Below are 18,369 nucleotides of genomic sequence, written 5' to 3'. Positions count from 1 at the left end.
TAGCATGTCATGTTGCCTTCTTTCTTTAATACCTGGGTCAACCCACAGTAGCTCCAAGATGCTTAATATGGTCCCTGTTCCACTAGTGCCTTGATTACTCCTTTAGGTTTGACCAGTTCTAGTATTTTGAAGGGAGGAAAATTGCGCCATAATTCATATAAGAGACCAAGCTTATCATCAGCCTCGTGGCCATGGGGCTCAGCCCCCATATTCTCCCTGACCACTGGTCCACACTTGGGGCCCTGACCACTCTTGTATACTTAAAATTTGTTCCATACTGTCAGGCCACTGTCATCATAGCCCCCAACCTGCTGAATAATTTGCAGGGACAGTTCAAAAAGTCCAGTCATGATGTCCCTGTCCACCCAATCAGAAATGCCCATAATAGTGATTGACAGCTCCATCTCTTGGCCAGGAAAACGTAATAATTCTACTTACTGTAACAGCAAAGCCATGACAGTCCACTCCTGAGCCACACTTGAGCTTAGTCAGCATTTGCAGAAAGCCTGCTGTGAGTTGGACCATTCCTCACTTAATCCCATTTGACAACCGAGGGATGCTGGAGAGAGCTGGGGGGGGGTGGGGGGGTTTGACGGGTGTGAGAGGGATGGGTGGACCCTTGGGGTCGGTTTATCCTCGATGCCCATAATGGTTCTGCGTGCACATCATGGCCGCCACATGTTTTCTGCGTTGGCTGCACGCATCATCTTTGCACCTATGCAAGGAATTAATGCTGCGAATGCATGAGACGCAGTAGCACCAAAAATCTTGGGGGCAGTTTGGCTGCCTTTTGTCACGGGAGGCGTCTTTATACGTGGTACAGTTGTATTAAAGTGCCATCTGTTATTTTCACTTTTCAAGAGTGAAAAAACACTCGTTTTCAAAAATCAGTGGCAGTTTAAGTTTCTTCTTCTTCCGATTTCAGTCTGAGCGGAGAAAGCAGGGTGATGTGCACAGAGTACAATGAAATTCTTACTTGCCTGCTTTCATCAGCAACGTTATTTTTCATTACAGTTCCGATATTTATATATCCTGCTGCTAAAATGGTACGTTTTGCTAGAACATTTATATTGTCATGGGAAACAAAACGTAGCGAAATCTGCATTTTTACTGACCGCTCCCTTGCAGGATTATCTAATATAAGTTTAACATTAGTTTAAACCACTAATACTTCTGCATGAATTCTTCATGCTCTCTCTGAGCCAATCCTAATCATTTTATCCTTGCAGTTTAGATCACTCATAAATAGATGTGTTTGTGAGAAATTGATTTATTCTGAATTGATATTTTGCTTTATAAATATTGCAATATTTATTGCAAAAAATGGATTTTTGATTCAATACAGTGCAGCTGTAATACTCAGTACGAAATACTATTACAAAATATCTAGTAAACAAATAATACAACAGACACCGTGAGGTAGCAAATTGATGCGGCAGAGCGAAGTACCAATATGTTGAGGAGCAGTGGTTAGAATGTAGAGAATGCTGCAGCAGTATTATAAAATTAGCAACTTGGTGTGCAGGCACAGGGCCTACAACATTTCAATGCACAGCCTAATGCAAATAAGTTAGACTGGAAGCGAAGGCACGGACCAAGATGGTTTTCTCACACTGCCCCCTAGTGGACATGATCTTTAATCCTCCAGATCAACATAAAGTATGCGTGCAAGTATAGTTTGCACCATCCCCAAGCATACGCCTCACGTAGCGTGGAGTATATCCCGGCCGTAAGGCAGAGGAGCGCCTTTCTGGCAACCCAAGAATAAACACACAAAAGAAGTCAATGAAAAATAGGTATGAGATGAAAGATACATAATGGTGCAAACACCATGACTGTGGACCAGGACGCACGTACACACACTTGTATTCATATCATTGTGGGGACTCTCCATTAATTTCTATGGGCAAAACCCTAATCCCAAAATTAACAATCTTTTAACCCCTACCCAGGCCAAATCTTAACCACGAGTAACCAAATGAAATACAAGACAATTTGGCATTTTTAGTTTTTTGATTGCACTCAGAGCTTTACAATGTGGGGACTAAAACAATGATCCTCAAGAACCTCCTCAAGGTTCTCTAAGAAGGAACCTTGGATGGCCTGAGTAGGTATTAGCAGGGGTGAACTTAAGAAATTTCATTAACCAGTTGGGCTTGTTCGGTTAAAAATATAAAAGTCCAACATGCAATTTGCTAACTAGCCAGCACGATAGTCCTCGGTTATTCTGTATTGGCCGTTTGTCTAAATTACTCGCCTCCATCTAGTGGGAGTAACAGTCTGCTGCTACCCGAGACCCAGCGCCTACGCTGCGGCGCCCAAGCTGATCATCCAGCGTCTGGCCGTTCCCTCCAGCTGCCCTCAGTCCTCACGGCTCTGGGGGAGAAGCCACCTTTAAGGCACTCAGTGCATTTTATTATCCCATTGATGAGAGAGCTGTCATTCAGTACATTTACATGCACACTAAGAAAATCGAATTGTTGTGTTAGTCCGACTAAAACCGGCCTTTTAAGGTACATGTAAACATGTTAGTCCGACTGAAATCGAATCCAAGTCGGACTAAGACACCCAGATAATGCGATTGGGAGTGGATTTGGTCCAGTATGTATGCCTTAAATCAGACTCAGTCTGGCTTAGGCGCTCTGAGCATACCCCGCATTAAAGCCGCCCCCCCCCCCCCCCCCCCCCAACAGAAGAAGCCGGTACACAGAAGACGTTTGGAGCATTGCAGAGGAAGTACAGCATGTGCAATGTAATACCTCAGTTTACATCCCTTAGCGTTGTCCATTTTGCCGCTCAACTACAGAGCGCTTTTCCACTGCTCCAGGTTCCATACTTTTGGTACTTCAAGAATGTACCAAAAGGGTGGTACTTCAAGGTGCTGGTTTTACATTGGCATAAAAACTGGTACGGTGCCAAATGACATTACAACGGGAGGCGGATATTTTGTACTGAATTCAAAAAATGGCTGTTGTAGGACTGGACGACGTGTAAATTAATAACAACATTGGATGTTATTCACGTCCAATTCTTACATTGCTAGTCAGTTAGATTAAGATCATGCCTGGGACTGGCTCCTGACCCTGGGTCTCTACTGCATAAGGGCTTGGAAGATGGACAGGGGCACCATGGGCGGGCTAAGCCTGTGTGCCTGTAATGAGAAGGTCGCAGGTTCAAACCCAGCCTCAGCATGTTTGCGGGTCCTTGAGCAAGACCCTTAACCCCCAGCTCCCTGGGCTCTGCTACGGGTGACTGCCCTTCACAAGACAACTTACTCTATGAAAAAGAGAACGTTGAAGGAGGCATAAAGACTATTTCCCCACGGGGACCAATAAAGTTGTTATTGTTATTATTGCTTCACCTGACATGCAGTTGCATTTTATCTTTTTTGAGTTTTTTGGTATACTGAAATGTGATCTTGTATGTCAAACTATCCATCCATCCATCCATTATCCAAACCGCTTATCCTACTGAGTTGCGGGGGGTCCGGAGCCTATCCCGGAAGCAATGGGCACGAGGCAGGGAACAACCCAGGATGGGGGGCCAGCCCATCACAGGGCACACTCACACACCATTCACTCACACATGCACACCTACGGGCAATTTAGCAACTCCAATTAGGCTCAGCATGTTTTTGGACTGTGGGGGAAACCGGAGTACCTGGAGGAAACCCCACGACGACATGGGAGAACATGCAAACTCCACACACATGCGACCCAGGCGGAGTGCTAACCACTGCACCACCATGCCATCCCCATGTCAAACTATTTAAATAAAATATCATTCGGCTCAGGACATCCGTGTTAAGCGGAGTGTTTTCATTCAGCACTGACTGTCAGCGTTTTTGCACATTGGGATCTTTGAGTAAAAAAAAAAACAGGATCTTTTGCTGTCATTGTTTTGTTTATTTGTTTTGGAAAAATAAAAGAAACCTTAAAGAAAGTACCTGCAAAAGGGACGGTTTTGTTGTAGTCGACGGGTAATCCCCGCTGTGTTTACAAACCGCTCATGATGGACTGTGATACTGGAATCCCCCTCGTCAGGCTCCGAAGCAGTTTGGGAACGAGGATGGTATTACTCACTGTCATTAGACCGAGGGCGCTCGTTCACTCACCGCCGCATAGACGTCGGTGTGCTTAAGGCAGAGCTTGTGTTCTTTGTTAAACATGAAAACGAGCAATAATACCTCTCCTCAATGCCTTTATCTGGGGCTGCAGGCTCCGAAGAGGCAATGAGCTCTCACACACAATGAGCAACGCCTGTTTGCTCTGCCATTAGCTTTGGCAAAATAAAAGCACTGCCCCTTTAATTTATGCTAATGAGCATTTTCGAAACTGTAGGGGATACCGGGAACAATTGCTGTTAAATGGACTTTTAACACACTTCAACAACCCCGGCTATACTGCCCCACAAAGGCGAATCACAGTAACTACACTGACACGAACTGAAAAAGGGTGCCTTGCCTTGACTTAAGTGTGAATTTTGTAGTTTCTGTAATTTTCGCATTCTGTTTTCTTTAAAACCAAACATAGTTGACCTAAGATATTTTGCAAGAGGATAAAACATAGACTGAGACACTCCATTTTGGTTGCAACTCAGCAATATGCAGTTACTGTGTTTTACCTTTGTGGGGCAATATACCTCCCTCCACTTCTGCTCACTTAAGGCTCCACACCACATCTCTGGTCCTTATGAAACATGTCATGCTAAAAGTACACAAATTCATGACTAAATAGACTCCAGTTCCAATTCAGCAATCGTCCCCACTACTGTAAACCCTAATGGCTGTTTTGGTGACTGTATCCGATGCAGAAAACAGCCTGTGCCGAAGCATATAGGAATTCGGTGAGAAGCCTGTCGGCATAGATACTCTGCCTGTCCATCAGGATCTTGATCATGACTAAGTCAGTTATAAGCACTGTTTGTTTTCGCTAATTTGTTATATGCTGCTAGTTTTTGGCAGTACAGTGCCCCATTGGGTACTTCTGTGACCCTCACTACCAGATGCGCCACAATTTACACGTTTCCTGTCAGCACTGAAAGTGGGCTGACATCCCATCCTGGGTGTCAGTGTGCTCCCTCAATGTTTCCCAACCCAGTCATCAGGTAAGGAGCTGGAAGTGATGAAAAATGTGAACTGTCAGGCAGGAAGCTGGGAGGGAGCAAAAATGTGGACTGTTTGGAGGGAGCAAAAATGTGGACTGTTTGGAGGGAGCAAAAATGTGGACTGTCTGGGGGTCCACAAGGACCAGGCTGGGAAAAAGTACTGCACCTCATGCCCTCTGCTTCCTGGCACACTGAAGCCTGCATTGGATAAGCAGTCTTGGAAGAAAGTAGGATATATAAGTGTTTCAATGCAGGATCGCTGACTGCATTCACAGTCATTTATCAGTTAATGGTGAGATGATGGCATGACTTTTAATTTCCGTTTAAGCCAGGCTTTGCCTGCAGATAATGCCAGTGGGAAGCTTCGGTGTGAACTTTCGACTGTTTAAAAACAAACTGATGCCCTGCAGATGAATTGAGGATTATCGTGTAGAGGGGGCGGATTTATTTATATGTCATTGCGGCCCAGATACGCCAGACGTAGACAAGAAATAGTCTACATGCCACAGAGAAATATGACCATAATATTATTATGGCACATGGATCTGATGGTGGAATTAGTATAAGAACAGATGTCACTGCTGCTCCGTACTGTATCGTTTTATCATACATTATCCCATTTAGATTCCCACTGGATATCTGTTCTCTCCAAATCGTTATCGCCAGTGTTGTGGGAGTGCAGATAGCAACAGAATTTATCTTTCTCCTCTTACAGAGATGCTTACAGGAAAAAAAAAAAATCTGATCTCTGAACAGATGAGCACTCTGTTATCCTCCTGGTCCCTCTCACATCTCCTCAGTGGATCCCCGCATGCCCCTCCCCCCTGCATCCTGTGCCGCCCCGGCCCTCTTCGCTCTGCCGCTCACTTCGGAGGCGTTTCCCGGCAATCGTGGACTGGCCATCTGGCATACTGGGCGCTTTCTCAGCGAGCCGGTGGCCTTGTGGGCCTCTGCGAAATGCGTCGTGGGGGACCTCACACAGATGCCCTGCGTGATTCTGCAACGTGCTTCCATTTGATTGTCGATTAATGGAGGCCTGGCTTAATTTCACCCGATTACTGCGGTTTAATCACCTTTTCCTGCCGGGAGAGCCATTCCGCGACAGCCAGCGGAGAGCGGGACGGCCCCCACATCCGTCACTTCTCCTTTGTTTTAATCGGCAGGCCAATAAGTCATTTATCTTGCCTAATTGTCGCCGTTCATCCCGCAGAGTGTCGTGGGGTGGACTGTGATGGATGGTTGATGACTGTTATTGTAACCATAAGCCACGGCTCTATGAATGTTTTCCCGTTATTAAGCTCTGGGCCGTCATGTGCCTCATGGCACCCCCCGGTGGAAGGCTGGGGCATTTCGGTGACGTTCTACTGGTGTCCCGGCCCAACGACCGGCCTGGCGACTCATTTATAACCTTGATGGCTTCCTGTGGTCAGAATGGCCATTAGAGCCATAGGGGATGGCGATTGGAGCGGGGACTTTATAAGACTGTGGGTCTAACAGGCGGTGGGGGGGCAGAAGGGGTGAAGACAACAAGAGGCGGCAGTTTCAGCACATGGGAACAGGCATGCCGGGGTCAGACAGCACCGTTTGGGTCGGGCCGTCAGGTCAGACAGCACCGTTTGGGTCGGGCCGTCACAGGCTGGGAGACGAAACAGTCGCACCTTTGATATTTCTTGTAATTATGCATGAGTGACTGGACGTCTTGTCGCCACGCTGTTTGCATCAGGATGGACGGCTGTCCCTCGTGTGACGCCCTGCGGGGATGCCTAGTGCTCCCTGTCATTTGTCACTCACGAGAGAGGCGACACACACACACACTCCACTTAACACGGATGTCCTGAGCACGTTTTAAATTCCAGTTGCGTGTAACAGCAGCACACGGGGCCCCCGGAGAGGGTCGCGCCTTGCTGTCACCGTCTCCGGTGTCGCCGCGGAGACAGGCTCGCCGGCATGGAGACAGGTGTTCCCCGGGGAATCCTTAGAGCCATTACCGTACTGCATCCCAGGGACAGCCGCGTCACATTTAAAGGAACAGATGGTCCAAATGAGATAATGATAATGCTTTATTTAAGAGAGAAAAAAAGAGAAGAGGTTGGGGGGGGGGGGGGGGGGGAGGGAGTGCGGGCGGCTTGGGAAATTGCTTTATGACACCGGAGTGCCACCTTCCCCTCCACGTCTCACTCCGTCATCACCGCCGTCGGGAGCCTCTCACGGCTGCACGGCTCACGTGCCTTTTACTCTCAGGGAAAAAAAGAATAAATTTCTCACACCAAGAAATCTTACATCTTTGTTAATTCCTACTCCTCCGCTGGGAGTCACACCAGGTTTGCTTTCTGTTCCGTTCTCTTCTGTTCTCCTCTCCTCTGTTCTGTTTCTTTCTTGCGTTCCTTCCCTTTTTCAGGATACTTATAACCTGTGGGGAGGAGCTGTCAAATTCCAGGCGAAGTGGGATTTCTTTGTCTGAGAAGTGCGGCCGCTCGCTGGAGGTCGTCATGGGAGGAGGGGGCGCCAGGCGTTTCACGCCGGCGTGTCTTTCTGGTCGAAAGGAGTCATTCATTCGTTGCATTGTTTGAAAATGGAGGGCCGCTGGCAGGGGAGGAAGCGGGGAGTGGGTTTGGCACGGTGTGGCCGGTTTATTTCTGTTCCTTTCTTTTCTAACCTCTTCCCGTTCTGCTGTTGGGTCACTCTGCACTGGGCGGGCTGCACCCATGCGTCCACGCAGTTATGTAAGCTGGTCAGAGAGTATCGCCCAGAAGGACCTCACACGTGGCCTGTGGAGAACAGGCCTGCACCTTCCTTCTCGAGAATCTGAGATGCACAGATGAAAGGCATTACATTAACGGATGTAATTAAATAGTGAATTTTCTGCCGTGCGCGCAGCCGGGTCAGTAAGTATGCCCTGCTATTTCTCTGCCCCATCTGACTTCGGGCGAGCTGCTTATTTCTTGCACGCAGGCGAATTGGGGTTTTATCAGTGGCATGGCAGGGGTTCAGTATCAACAACCACAAAGATTGAATATATCCATCTTACCGCTTCACTGCCTAGGATGATTAAATGAAACGCTGTGCTTGGTGCGGTCTGACCGGTGTGTGTGGGTGAGTCAGTCCCAGAGGCCATATGCTGTTTGGTTCTGAAGGCCCAGTTGTGTGTGCACTCATTCCCATTGCTGGCCCGATGGAGGAGGGTTACGCCTTCCAAGTGCGTCAGTTCCGACGCCCCTTCCATCCGCCAGCCTGCTGATGGCACATCAATGTCACCGATCCTCTCAGACATCTCCACACGCAGTACATATACCTGACCACCAGTGGGCGATCTGAGGCCCTCCACGCGATCCCAGCTGTACCACATTCACATACAAAGCGCCAGTGTTTACCGCCACTCGAACCATGCATTTCCATGGCGTTTTCAAGGTTTGGGGCCCCCTGTTGGCCACAACAGAAACTACACTAAGGGGAGCGAGAGAGCCCCAAAGTGACCTTCTGAACAGGATAGCAGGAACACAAAGCCACCCCTGCATGTTCGAGGGAGATGACAAACACAGGCTTGGAGCCCACGGTGTGCTATGGCTTTCACTCCAGACTTACAGTGTCTTACATTGCAGTGAAATCCAGTGTGATGCAGAAAAGATTTAGGTTTATATCTCGCTGTCAGAATTCTTCATAGTTGGTAATCACCCTTTAACAGCCCCTGAAGTGTCTCACTGATAACCTTTAAAGTTTATGTGCAGTTTATTTTTTTCATTCTACATTAAAGGAACTTCAGCACGGTTAAACCAATAGAAACTTGAGTGTTGGAGATCCGAACAGTGGCTGTGTAAGTCGAGTGTAATGAGGTACCTAAAACTAACAATCTCTTTCAGGAAAAGGACTTTCCATTTTCGTTGGAGCCGTGCTGTCCTTTAGCTATGCAATTAAAGATTTTAATTAACTACTGTTCCCCGTAAACCTTTGCGTGAAGTAAAACTTTTGTTTGCTGGCAGCTGCTGGAACGCACCGCGGCGGTGTGTGCAGTAATGACTAACACACACGTTTCAAATGATAATTGGGAATTAGGAGCCAGGCAGTTGTTTCCAATTAATGGAGACCCTAAGAATGGACTGTCTCCACAGTGTAGTTTTCAGGAGTTTCAAGCAAGTTCCTGCTGGGCGGATTGATTCGTCCTGCTACACTTTTCCTCCCCTTTCCGCGCGTAATTGTCTTCCCTAATCAGCCTGCTCTCCTCGCGATGCATCTATGCTGTCCGTGGTCGTTCAGGATTCTAATGATACTCGCTGTTGTATTTTCAATAGTTTAACATCATTAGGGAGTTTTTGTACCAGGTACTCTGTGTTCTTGAATGTTTGGTTCAGATGTGCTGGGAGCTGGGAGGGAGCAAAACTGTGGACTGACTGGGGTCCCCTTGGACTGGGCTAAGAATCACGGCTGTCCCCCCTCAAGCTCACACTCAAAGAACAGGAACAGGCGCCCAAACCTCAGCCACTTATCTCACCCCCAGCCACTCCTGGACCCTTCATTTCCTGGTTTCTAATCTGCTGATGAAGGATAAAGACCGTCAGCAGGTGTGATGGCTTCAGCAGAATCCCGCTCCGTGCAGACGTCCCACCGAGAACCTCAAGGGAAGGTGTGCAGGACTTGTTAACCAACACAAGCTTATCCTGCTGTCCTATATTGCAGGGTGGGCCTTTGACAAATGGGATAATTGGCCAGATATTAAGGGGAATAGGGAAGGCGAAAATAAACATCCGTGAAAAGGATTATCAAAAACTGTCATGTGTAAAACATGCTTCGTTCACTAATGATTCATCTGCCTTTCTAAGCACTGGAATCTTCACACTTTACAAAACATTCAAGGGTCCAAGCTGCGGCCGATTTCTCCAGGAGCCCTGAGACGGCAAACGTGGCTCCCGCTTCTGTCGCTGAGCTGAGCGCCCTGCCTGCTCCCTCCATGTGTGACAGAGATGCAGTCAAAGGGTTAAGAGCTGTGAGATCCCATTTTAGATTTTACATCCAAAACCCAATTTCAGGGAGGACACCAGGGTTAGATAAAGCTCTGAATAAGGTACATTTGCCCTGTATAAGAGAATGTTAAATGGGTAAATGCCACCATCTTCAGCTTGGTGGGGGCCTTCTGTTTCTGCTGTTTCATTGTTTGAAAGGAGAAACATAATATTATATATTATACATTATATTATCCCTGAGAGATTACTGAAGTAGTAAGTCGTATGCAACTGGGAGTAGGTGCCAAAGCTGGGGGCGGGAGTGGTGGGGCCACCGCGGGATGGCGGGGTGGGGGGGCTCTGTTAACTGAAATCACACAAATCATATTGAGGAGGTACAGAAGGTGAGGGAGCACCTATCAAGCACTGCATGAGCTGGGGTCTGACCACAGGTGTGCGCAAGCACCTGCATTCATGTTGGTACAGGGTTAGGCAGCAAAAACTGCAGACCAGAGTCACTGTGTGTCATGGAAATGAGTCGTCTGAATAGATCGTGTCACTTCCTGCAAAGGTGTTAATGCCAGGCGTCACAGTGCCTCACCGTGCATTTTTTGGTTGCTTGTATTTTGCAGGTCCCTCTCTCATCGCAATTCCTGTCCCTCCCTCCCCATGTTTGATTCTTTCTGACATATTCTCTGTCATGCCAAGCTCCAGTCTAAGGCTCTGAAGTGAGTAAAGACACGGCTGTGGGGTCTGGAGGACACGGGTGCCCTGCTGCTTGCTGAGTGAATTACCCAAATATCAAGCAGTATAAATGGGCAAAATTGAAGCTGTTTTAGAGTTTAGGGTCGACGATAAATAACTGCCGGTCCGGGTGAACTTGTAGTGGGAAGTGGGCTTATTTTAGACCCTGTATCGCTCTAAATTCCTGAATTACTGTTGTTACGCATGTGGCTTCTCTGGCAGTAAATAAAACTCATCCTAGAATCCACTTCCCTTCCGAAGGCTGCTATCACAAACATCAAAATACCCCAGAGATGGTGAAGATGATCTTCTCAGCAATTTTCTATTTGTGCGCCTCGGAGCTCCCTCAGAACCAGGAAACAGCTTCCTTTAGCTAGTTATGACTGCTGGGTGCTTACCTCCTCTCCCTCTGAATTCCCGCAGAAGGCTCCCTCAAAGATTCCTGTGTTTAACATCAGCAATTAACAGTTCTGCAGAGAACAGTGCCTGTAGCACTGCGCATGGAGTTTCCTGCCGACATGCACGGTAGATCAAATTTCATAAGAATTGTCATGTTTTCACTTAATGCACGTTTTGAAACATCACTTGGAAAAGGCCCGCTTAATCAATAACTCGACCGGCCAATCGAACCTAATTTCACACGAAAATTGTTTGCATGCAAGTTGTCACGTTTTCCAGGGGCGCCTAAAAACAGAAGAACATTCTGCGACTTACGTGGAAGGCGACTGAGTGATGCTACCATGAAACGTGGTCTAAAAATACAAAATCAGAAATATATGTGTGAGAGAAGCATGCTGCTTGATAGTGGCTGATAGCAAAATGCCAGTCGTACCCAGCAGAGACCAGACGGGCAGATGATGAGTGTATCACATGGGTCCTTCAGGTTCTGCAGCATGAACCTGCCAGCACATCGCTGTTGGTTAAGTATGGAAAACAACATCCTTGAGTAATTCTTCGTCACCTAGGTACCTTCTAGGCCCAGCTGCAAATTATGCCTTCCCAGTGCGTCATTCACCCCATCCCTGCTCCATCCCTCCCCCTACATCCTTTTATTTCACCAGCTGCAGTGTCTTACCCTCCCCCCCCCCCCCCCCCCTCCCAGGGCTGAAAAGCACGGACAAGTGTTTACATGTTGCTTCAGCCACGGTGGTCGCCGGCGGCTCACAGACAGACCTCATCAGACCTGTGTTTTATCTCCACAAAGAACACTTGACATTCAGTTTTTTACTATTATTATTATTATTAAAGAAAAGGAAGTCTAGAGACATCGCTGCACGTTTGAGGGGACTGTTTCTGAAGAGAGGAAACAAAGGAACGCTTGCACTCCAGTTTTAAGGTTTATCGGCGCGATTTCCTCATGCTTGGCTCTGCGGGCGGCCTGTCAGCTTGTGAGGAGAGACTCACACGTGCCGCGAGCTGATTGTGTAGAAAAACAGGGTGTCAGTCATGTTATTTTCCCCCCTTTCTCTCCGCAGCATCTCGCATAAAAGGCACCAAGGCGTATTAATGTCAGAACGCGATCCGGCGCTCATCTCTGTTCAGCTCCGTCGCGGTTGATTTTGAGTCGTGCGGGGCGCACGGACGCCTTTCTTCATTGAGGTCTTTCCGGAAAAGAAAAGTTCAGAGACTGAAGCAAATGCGGGATTTAAAGATTGAAAGGGTTCTACCTCAACTCGTCACGGAGCTAACGTCGCGGGGGGGACAGGAACAGGTTTTTCTGTCGCACACAGCCCGTTTTTTTTTTTTTTTTGTCTGCCGGCCACAAACTGCAAATCGTTTAGGCCTCTTCTGAATAAAGTCGACCCCCCACTCCTCTTTGGTGCCGCAGTTCCAGGCATCCGTGGACGAGGGCTCAACGGGGGTCATCGTGAACCTGACGGTGGACGACAGGGATGACCCAGCGACCGGCGCATGGCGGGCCGTTTACTCCATCATCAACGGCAACGTGGGCCAGAACTTCGAGGTCCAGACCAACCCGGACAACAATGAGGGCATGGTGTCTGTAGTGAAGGTAGGGCACCGCATCCTGATTGGTCAACGCTGGTCAGTCGAGACCCATCAGCAAATATTAAGTCAACAGGATGAATTCTAATAAAATAGTCAGTGCATGACCTCTTCACCCCCCTCCATCCCCCACCTCACCGCTTAATGCATTAGCTTTGGCTGAAATCTGCCCATGTACAGTAGAAGCAGCCTCCAACATATGTATGAGCGGCATTTATGAGTGTTGCAGTGTTTATGTTCACAGCGCGGAAGTGGCTCATACTGTTATGGTCTGCAGACTTTGTGAATAATGTATCGCACATTTAGCATGTTGTGAAAAGATGCGGTTATGTGGATAATAGATAGGAAAGTGTGTGAACCAAAATGGTAGGAGACCTGAATGGCCCCCGCCTTGCCCTGACCCCTGGATCTCCTCTCCTGCGCCCCCCCCATCCAGCCCCTGGATTACGAGAACACAGCCTACCACACGTTGCTGATCCGGGTGGAGAACGAGGACCCCCTGGTGCCCAACGTGGGTTACGGACCCAGCTCCACGGCCACAGTACATGTCACGGTCATGGACGTCAACGAAGGTCCCGTGTTCTTCCCCGACCCCATGCTGGTGACCAAGCGTGAGAACGCGCCGGTGGGAAGCTTTGTGGCCACGCTCAACGCCACCGATCCCGACATCCTGCAGACGCAGTCTATCAGGTGGGAGCGGAAAGGAGCAAAAACGCCTTGTGTCGCGTCAGGTCTGTCTGTTTGCATGGCCACCAATGCGATCCTGAAACTGATGCATGCTGGGATATCCGACCGATTCTCACCGAACTGTAAAAACCGTCATATGCAGTGTTGTGGCGTTTTGTGCCATAACTACTGGGTTAATAAATGCATCTGGAGGTGAGCATAACTCTCACACAGGCCATCGATAGCCTTTTTTGTTGCTCCAGTGTCAGACGGCGACAGAGCACATCTATTCTGGTCCTCGATCCGTTAAATGACCCGCGTGCAAGGTCAGGTGAGCAGTGATATAAGCAGCCTGGTCGCAGTGGGGGAGGATTAATGCTGCTGCATTGTTTACAGCAGCTACATTTTGTTGTTGCACCAAATTAGGAGCAAGCTCAAATTACGCCCAGATGTTTATATCCTCCAGTGGATCTTCATGCGGTCTGGAGCAGTGCACCATGCACCACCCAAATTTTCTTACTCTGAACTTGTTGGACAACTGTGGTGTGCAGGCTTTTCTTGGAATTTGAATGTAGCATTTACGTGATTTAACTCTGTTGGGTGTAGTATTTAAGCTCAGCCCAGCAATTTCTCCCATAACCGCTTATCCGTTACAGGGTGAACGAGGCAGCTGTCCAGGAACACAGGAATCGAGGCAGCTTTCACAAAAATTTTTGCAATAGTGCAAATATTGCAGTGTCACCACTGGCTTCCCATTCAGCCGGGCACTGCCTCTTACGGGCTCCGGCCCACTGTAACACTGTCCTAGATATGCAGTGGGAAGATGGATGGCTAGATGTAAAGTAACCTATAGAATCTACCAAAACAATACTTATCGTGCTGATTTTCCTCAAATCTCATCGTAGAAAGTAAGGACTGGTAGAAGATGATTGCCATAAAAGGCGCGGAGAATGGCGGCCCCCCTTTCAGACACTAACACGCGTGCCACATACATCGCTTTAGCTTTAATGTTCTTTTCGTCGGCTCTAAAACCATTTTCTTTTCTGTATCATTCGCTGCGGCGTGCCTTTGAGATTGGATTTGAAACGCTGACTCGATAGCAGTGTTTCCAGACGTGCTCCCCACGTAGTGTTCCTCCCCCCCCAGGGAGGGGCGGGTCCATTTCTGGCCAATAGATTCTCATCGGGGTGCACGCTCGAGCCGTGATTGGACGGCAGCGCGGGCCATGGGCGGGGGAAAAGATGCAGCCATGTTGTCGATGCCTGCCCGCCAAAGAGCTCTGTAAGATGGTCATACAAAGGCCCGGCCTGAAAAGGGCCCACAGTCCCCTCACATGCTGCTCTCTCAGAGCTTCATGCCCAGCATAGGGTCGCGGGCGAAGCCGCATGTCCAGATGGAGGAATCCGTTTGCAGGATGGGTTCTGCTTTGATCTCACTTTGGCAAGTCTTGGAGGAGCTGCTCCGTCCTCTGTGCCTAACAGTCGGATCGTTCTCTTCTCAACAGGAGGTCCATTACCGCTATGTGTAACAGTAAAATTAGTCCTTATCTATCATGTAACAGTAAATTAATTCCCTTGCAGGCAGGGAAGCCAATTACCCCCAGTGTTTGTAACACTAAAACTATCCATTATCTGCTGTGTAACGCCGGAATTGTTCCCTAATGACCCAGGAGGGCTATAACTTTAACGGTGTGTTTAGAAAAGTTTTTTTTCCTGGTTTCATTGAGGCTTGTATTTTCGTTTGAGTGGGAAGAAAAGGAATGAAAGTTAACACTTCAAGCTTTTAGCGCTGATCTGTCGTGTCTGGGCTGCCGGTTGCATAATGATTAAAAGCATTCTATGCAAATATGCAATGACTTGTGGGATAAAAATACAAGGGCTTTATATCCGACCCACTTGCCCAGATTAGCTGCTAATAAATAGAAGGAAAGGTTCCGGTATCGCTGCGGTCCTGCGTGTCGGTAGTCCGGAGCCACTCTCCTTGTTTCCGCTTCTTCTCTGACGGATAGACTCTTTATTCTGCTTTTGCCTTCTGCCGCACATCATTCCTTTCTTCTCCCTCCATCTCCATCTCATTAAGTCTGCCTTCCGGCCTCATCCTGTGCTGCTCCCGCATCTGCATTTGCCCGTAACCTTTCCCTCTATCCCTGCCTCTTTCATTCTCCTCCCCTCTTTCCCTAGTCATTCTCATTTTTGTGTCACCTGGCCGCACCATCACCTCCTGATCCCCTCATTTCTGCAGCTCGTTTTGGTTCTCGTTTGCTGCGTGACCCCTCCTCCCACCAAGGCACCATCCTTCTTCTATCCCTCTTCTTCTCCTCTATTCTTGGTCTCCGTTGCCGGAGTGCGGTGACAGCTCTCAGCTATCTGTCTGGGATCTGAGCATTCTCAGGATGGGGGGGTTCACGGAAGCTTGATGGGGCGTGGTGACAAATTGGGAAATATGTGCCCCCCTCACACCAGAAAGGTGTCAGTTCGGCTGGCCAAGAGTGCCGATCGACTGGGTGTTTCCGTCGGTTACATGTTATCCTGTGATGATGCGTTTGACGCCCATAAAAGGATGCTTTTATTCCGCTAGGCTCGAGTGAAGCTGGAACGCCGCTGTTAACGGCTCCACACAGCGGGGTCTTCACAAAGGAGTCCGCTTCCCCTCTCACACGCTCGAGTGGCAAAAAAAATACACACACTCACATACCCTCCTGTGCCTCTTTTGATATCTGTAGAAAAGGGGGCTTTGAAGTTCCATATCTTTCACCTGCGGGTAAGGGAATGAGCGAGCGAGAGATGGAACGGGAGGGGGTGCGGGGGGGGGGGGGGGGGGGGGACAGAGATACAGCTGAGGGAGAGAGTGGGAGTGTTTACCCCAAGACACATCAATGATATATGAGGATGATGTCAAATCGCAGGTCAGATCCAGCAGAATTCAGCGCTTTTTAATAAAAAAAAATGAGTCAAACCATGAAAACTCCCACCTTACATAGTGGCAGCAGGAGACGAACTCACCGCTCGCCATCAGCAGTGGTCTAGAAGGACCGCGAGGCCACCTAATGGTGACAGGGGCTAATTTCGAGATCGGCCGTCCTCCATCTTGGTCATACACGCTTAAGCTCAACAACAAAAAGTAAACATTTTTCTTTTCTTTTTTTTTGAAACAAGAGAAGCTGCTCTGATAATCTCCCAAGATGGCTCACTTTTCTTTTAAAATGGACCTTACAGTACCTTTCCTAAATTGTTAAATCAGGAGGCCTTTTAAAACTGTTGGTTGCTGCTTGCGTATGTCAACAATATATATAATGAGCCTAGACAAAGTGAACAAAAGCAAAGAGCAGTAGTTAAGTCTCGTCCCCTCTCTCTGTGTCTAGCTAGTCCCTTAATTACCAGCGAGTATTTTAATTTACGATCGGCGTAACGCGTGGCGTTAGAAGCGGCGCAGTGCGCCACTCTCGCTAACCTCTGCCAGCCTCTGCTAAAAATAGCAGCCTTTGAAGTGAGCAACGGCGCTAATCTCAGTCATCTCATTCGCCTTTGACATATATAATGTAACGTGGGTGCGCTCTCCGGAGCAGTGTGTGAGGGGTGTGAAATATAAACCCGCAAGCTCGCTCTGGTTAGATAGCCAGGAAATTTCTGGAAAGAATGTTTTGAGAGAGTGGAGGGGTGGGGGTGTCTTATTGTCGGGAACAGAGGAATAGGCCAATTTGGTGCTTAGTCTGGAGGGGCCGACTGATCCGAAGCAGGAATACGACATATTTATGAATACCACCCCCACCTACCCCCCCTCCTCAGCAGCTGTCTCGCCTCTGCCAGTACTGGGGATTATGAAATGGCTCACCGCCCCAGCCTGGAAGATAGTTAGATGTGATTAGACCAGGTGGGCACTGTAACTGCGGTACCTCTGATTATGGAATGTTTTTTCGACTGTCCCATGCTCAAGATGCAGAAATGTCACACACACACACCCCCCCAACTCCCTGCAGCACCGAAGTAATGAGCATAAACACTGGCCATCGCACCAAGCACTGAGCGTGTACGTCCGGCTACGTTTTGTGGGAGCTTGCGTGCGGATTGTGGCACAGCGGGGATGTCAGGGCAGGGGGGCTGTGGATGGGGGTGCGTGGTCTCTGAAGCATCCCGGGCCATCGCTCACACCCAAGTCCAGTAGCTGCGGTCCTAGCCGGACAGCCCAGCCTGCCCTTGCAGTTTCCAGGTCCGTATAACACAGGCATGTCGCAGTGGGACCCAGCAATCATCGCTACAAACCGGCCTCAATGAACCACGTTTAAAAACACATCTTGGCTTCTTTTTTCCCCACTATGAAATGGAAATCTCAAACAGCCAGAGTGATCTATCATTTACGACCCTCCCCTTCACATGTATAAGTTAAAAGCCCCGGAGGAGACCGGAATGGGGAGACAGTAGCTCTGCGTGGTGTGAGACGGACTTTGAAGGGGCGTGATTGGCAGTGAAGTGTGAAGGCAGGGAAACAATAACATATCCCAAGGATCTGATCAGATAAGGGGCTGTCTCAGAGGCTTTCTCACCGCTTCCGGCTCCTTCCATCTTGACAGGGCTGTCCAGGGCGCCTTAAAGGTACAGCGTGCACCGTTTCTGGAGAAGTTAATTCACCGCGACCCCCTAATGTGGGGTGTGGCTCAGCAGGTTAGGATTCTGTGCCTTTGACCGGAAGGTTGCCGGTTCAAATCCCGGGGTTGATTGCAAGATTTGACTGTTGGGTTGTTGACCAAGACCCTTAACTCACAGTGACTCCAGGGACCCTGTTTTCTCTTTTTCAGTCCAAGTCGTTTTGGATAAAAGCATCTGCTAAATGAGTGAAATGTGAATTGAAAGGGGTACGCACACTGAGAGCCCTCAGTACTAACATCATGGTTTTATTTTTAGTGAAGCATTTTGTGGCA

General features: G+C 48.5%; 1 protein-coding gene across 1 annotated transcript in view; it reads left to right on the top strand.

The window, feature by feature from the left end:
- Positions 1-18,369, top strand: part of cdh13 (cadherin 13, H-cadherin (heart)) — a 329,423-nt gene that overhangs the window by 267,881 nt on the left and 43,173 nt on the right. The window contains exons 10-11 of the mRNA XM_048972133.1: positions 12,613-12,795; positions 13,225-13,478. Coding sequence (XP_048828090.1) covers positions 12,613-12,795; positions 13,225-13,478 — 437 coding nt within the window. The remainder of the gene's footprint in view (positions 1-12,612; positions 12,796-13,224; positions 13,479-18,369) is intronic.

This window comes from Brienomyrus brachyistius, chromosome 13, assembly GCF_023856365.1.
Source record: "Brienomyrus brachyistius isolate T26 chromosome 13, BBRACH_0.4, whole genome shotgun sequence".
Classification (NCBI taxonomy): Eukaryota; Metazoa; Chordata; class Actinopteri; order Osteoglossiformes; family Mormyridae; genus Brienomyrus; species Brienomyrus brachyistius.
The sequence above is the reverse complement of the archived record's forward strand: the minus strand, read 5'-3'. Positions and strand labels throughout refer to the sequence as shown.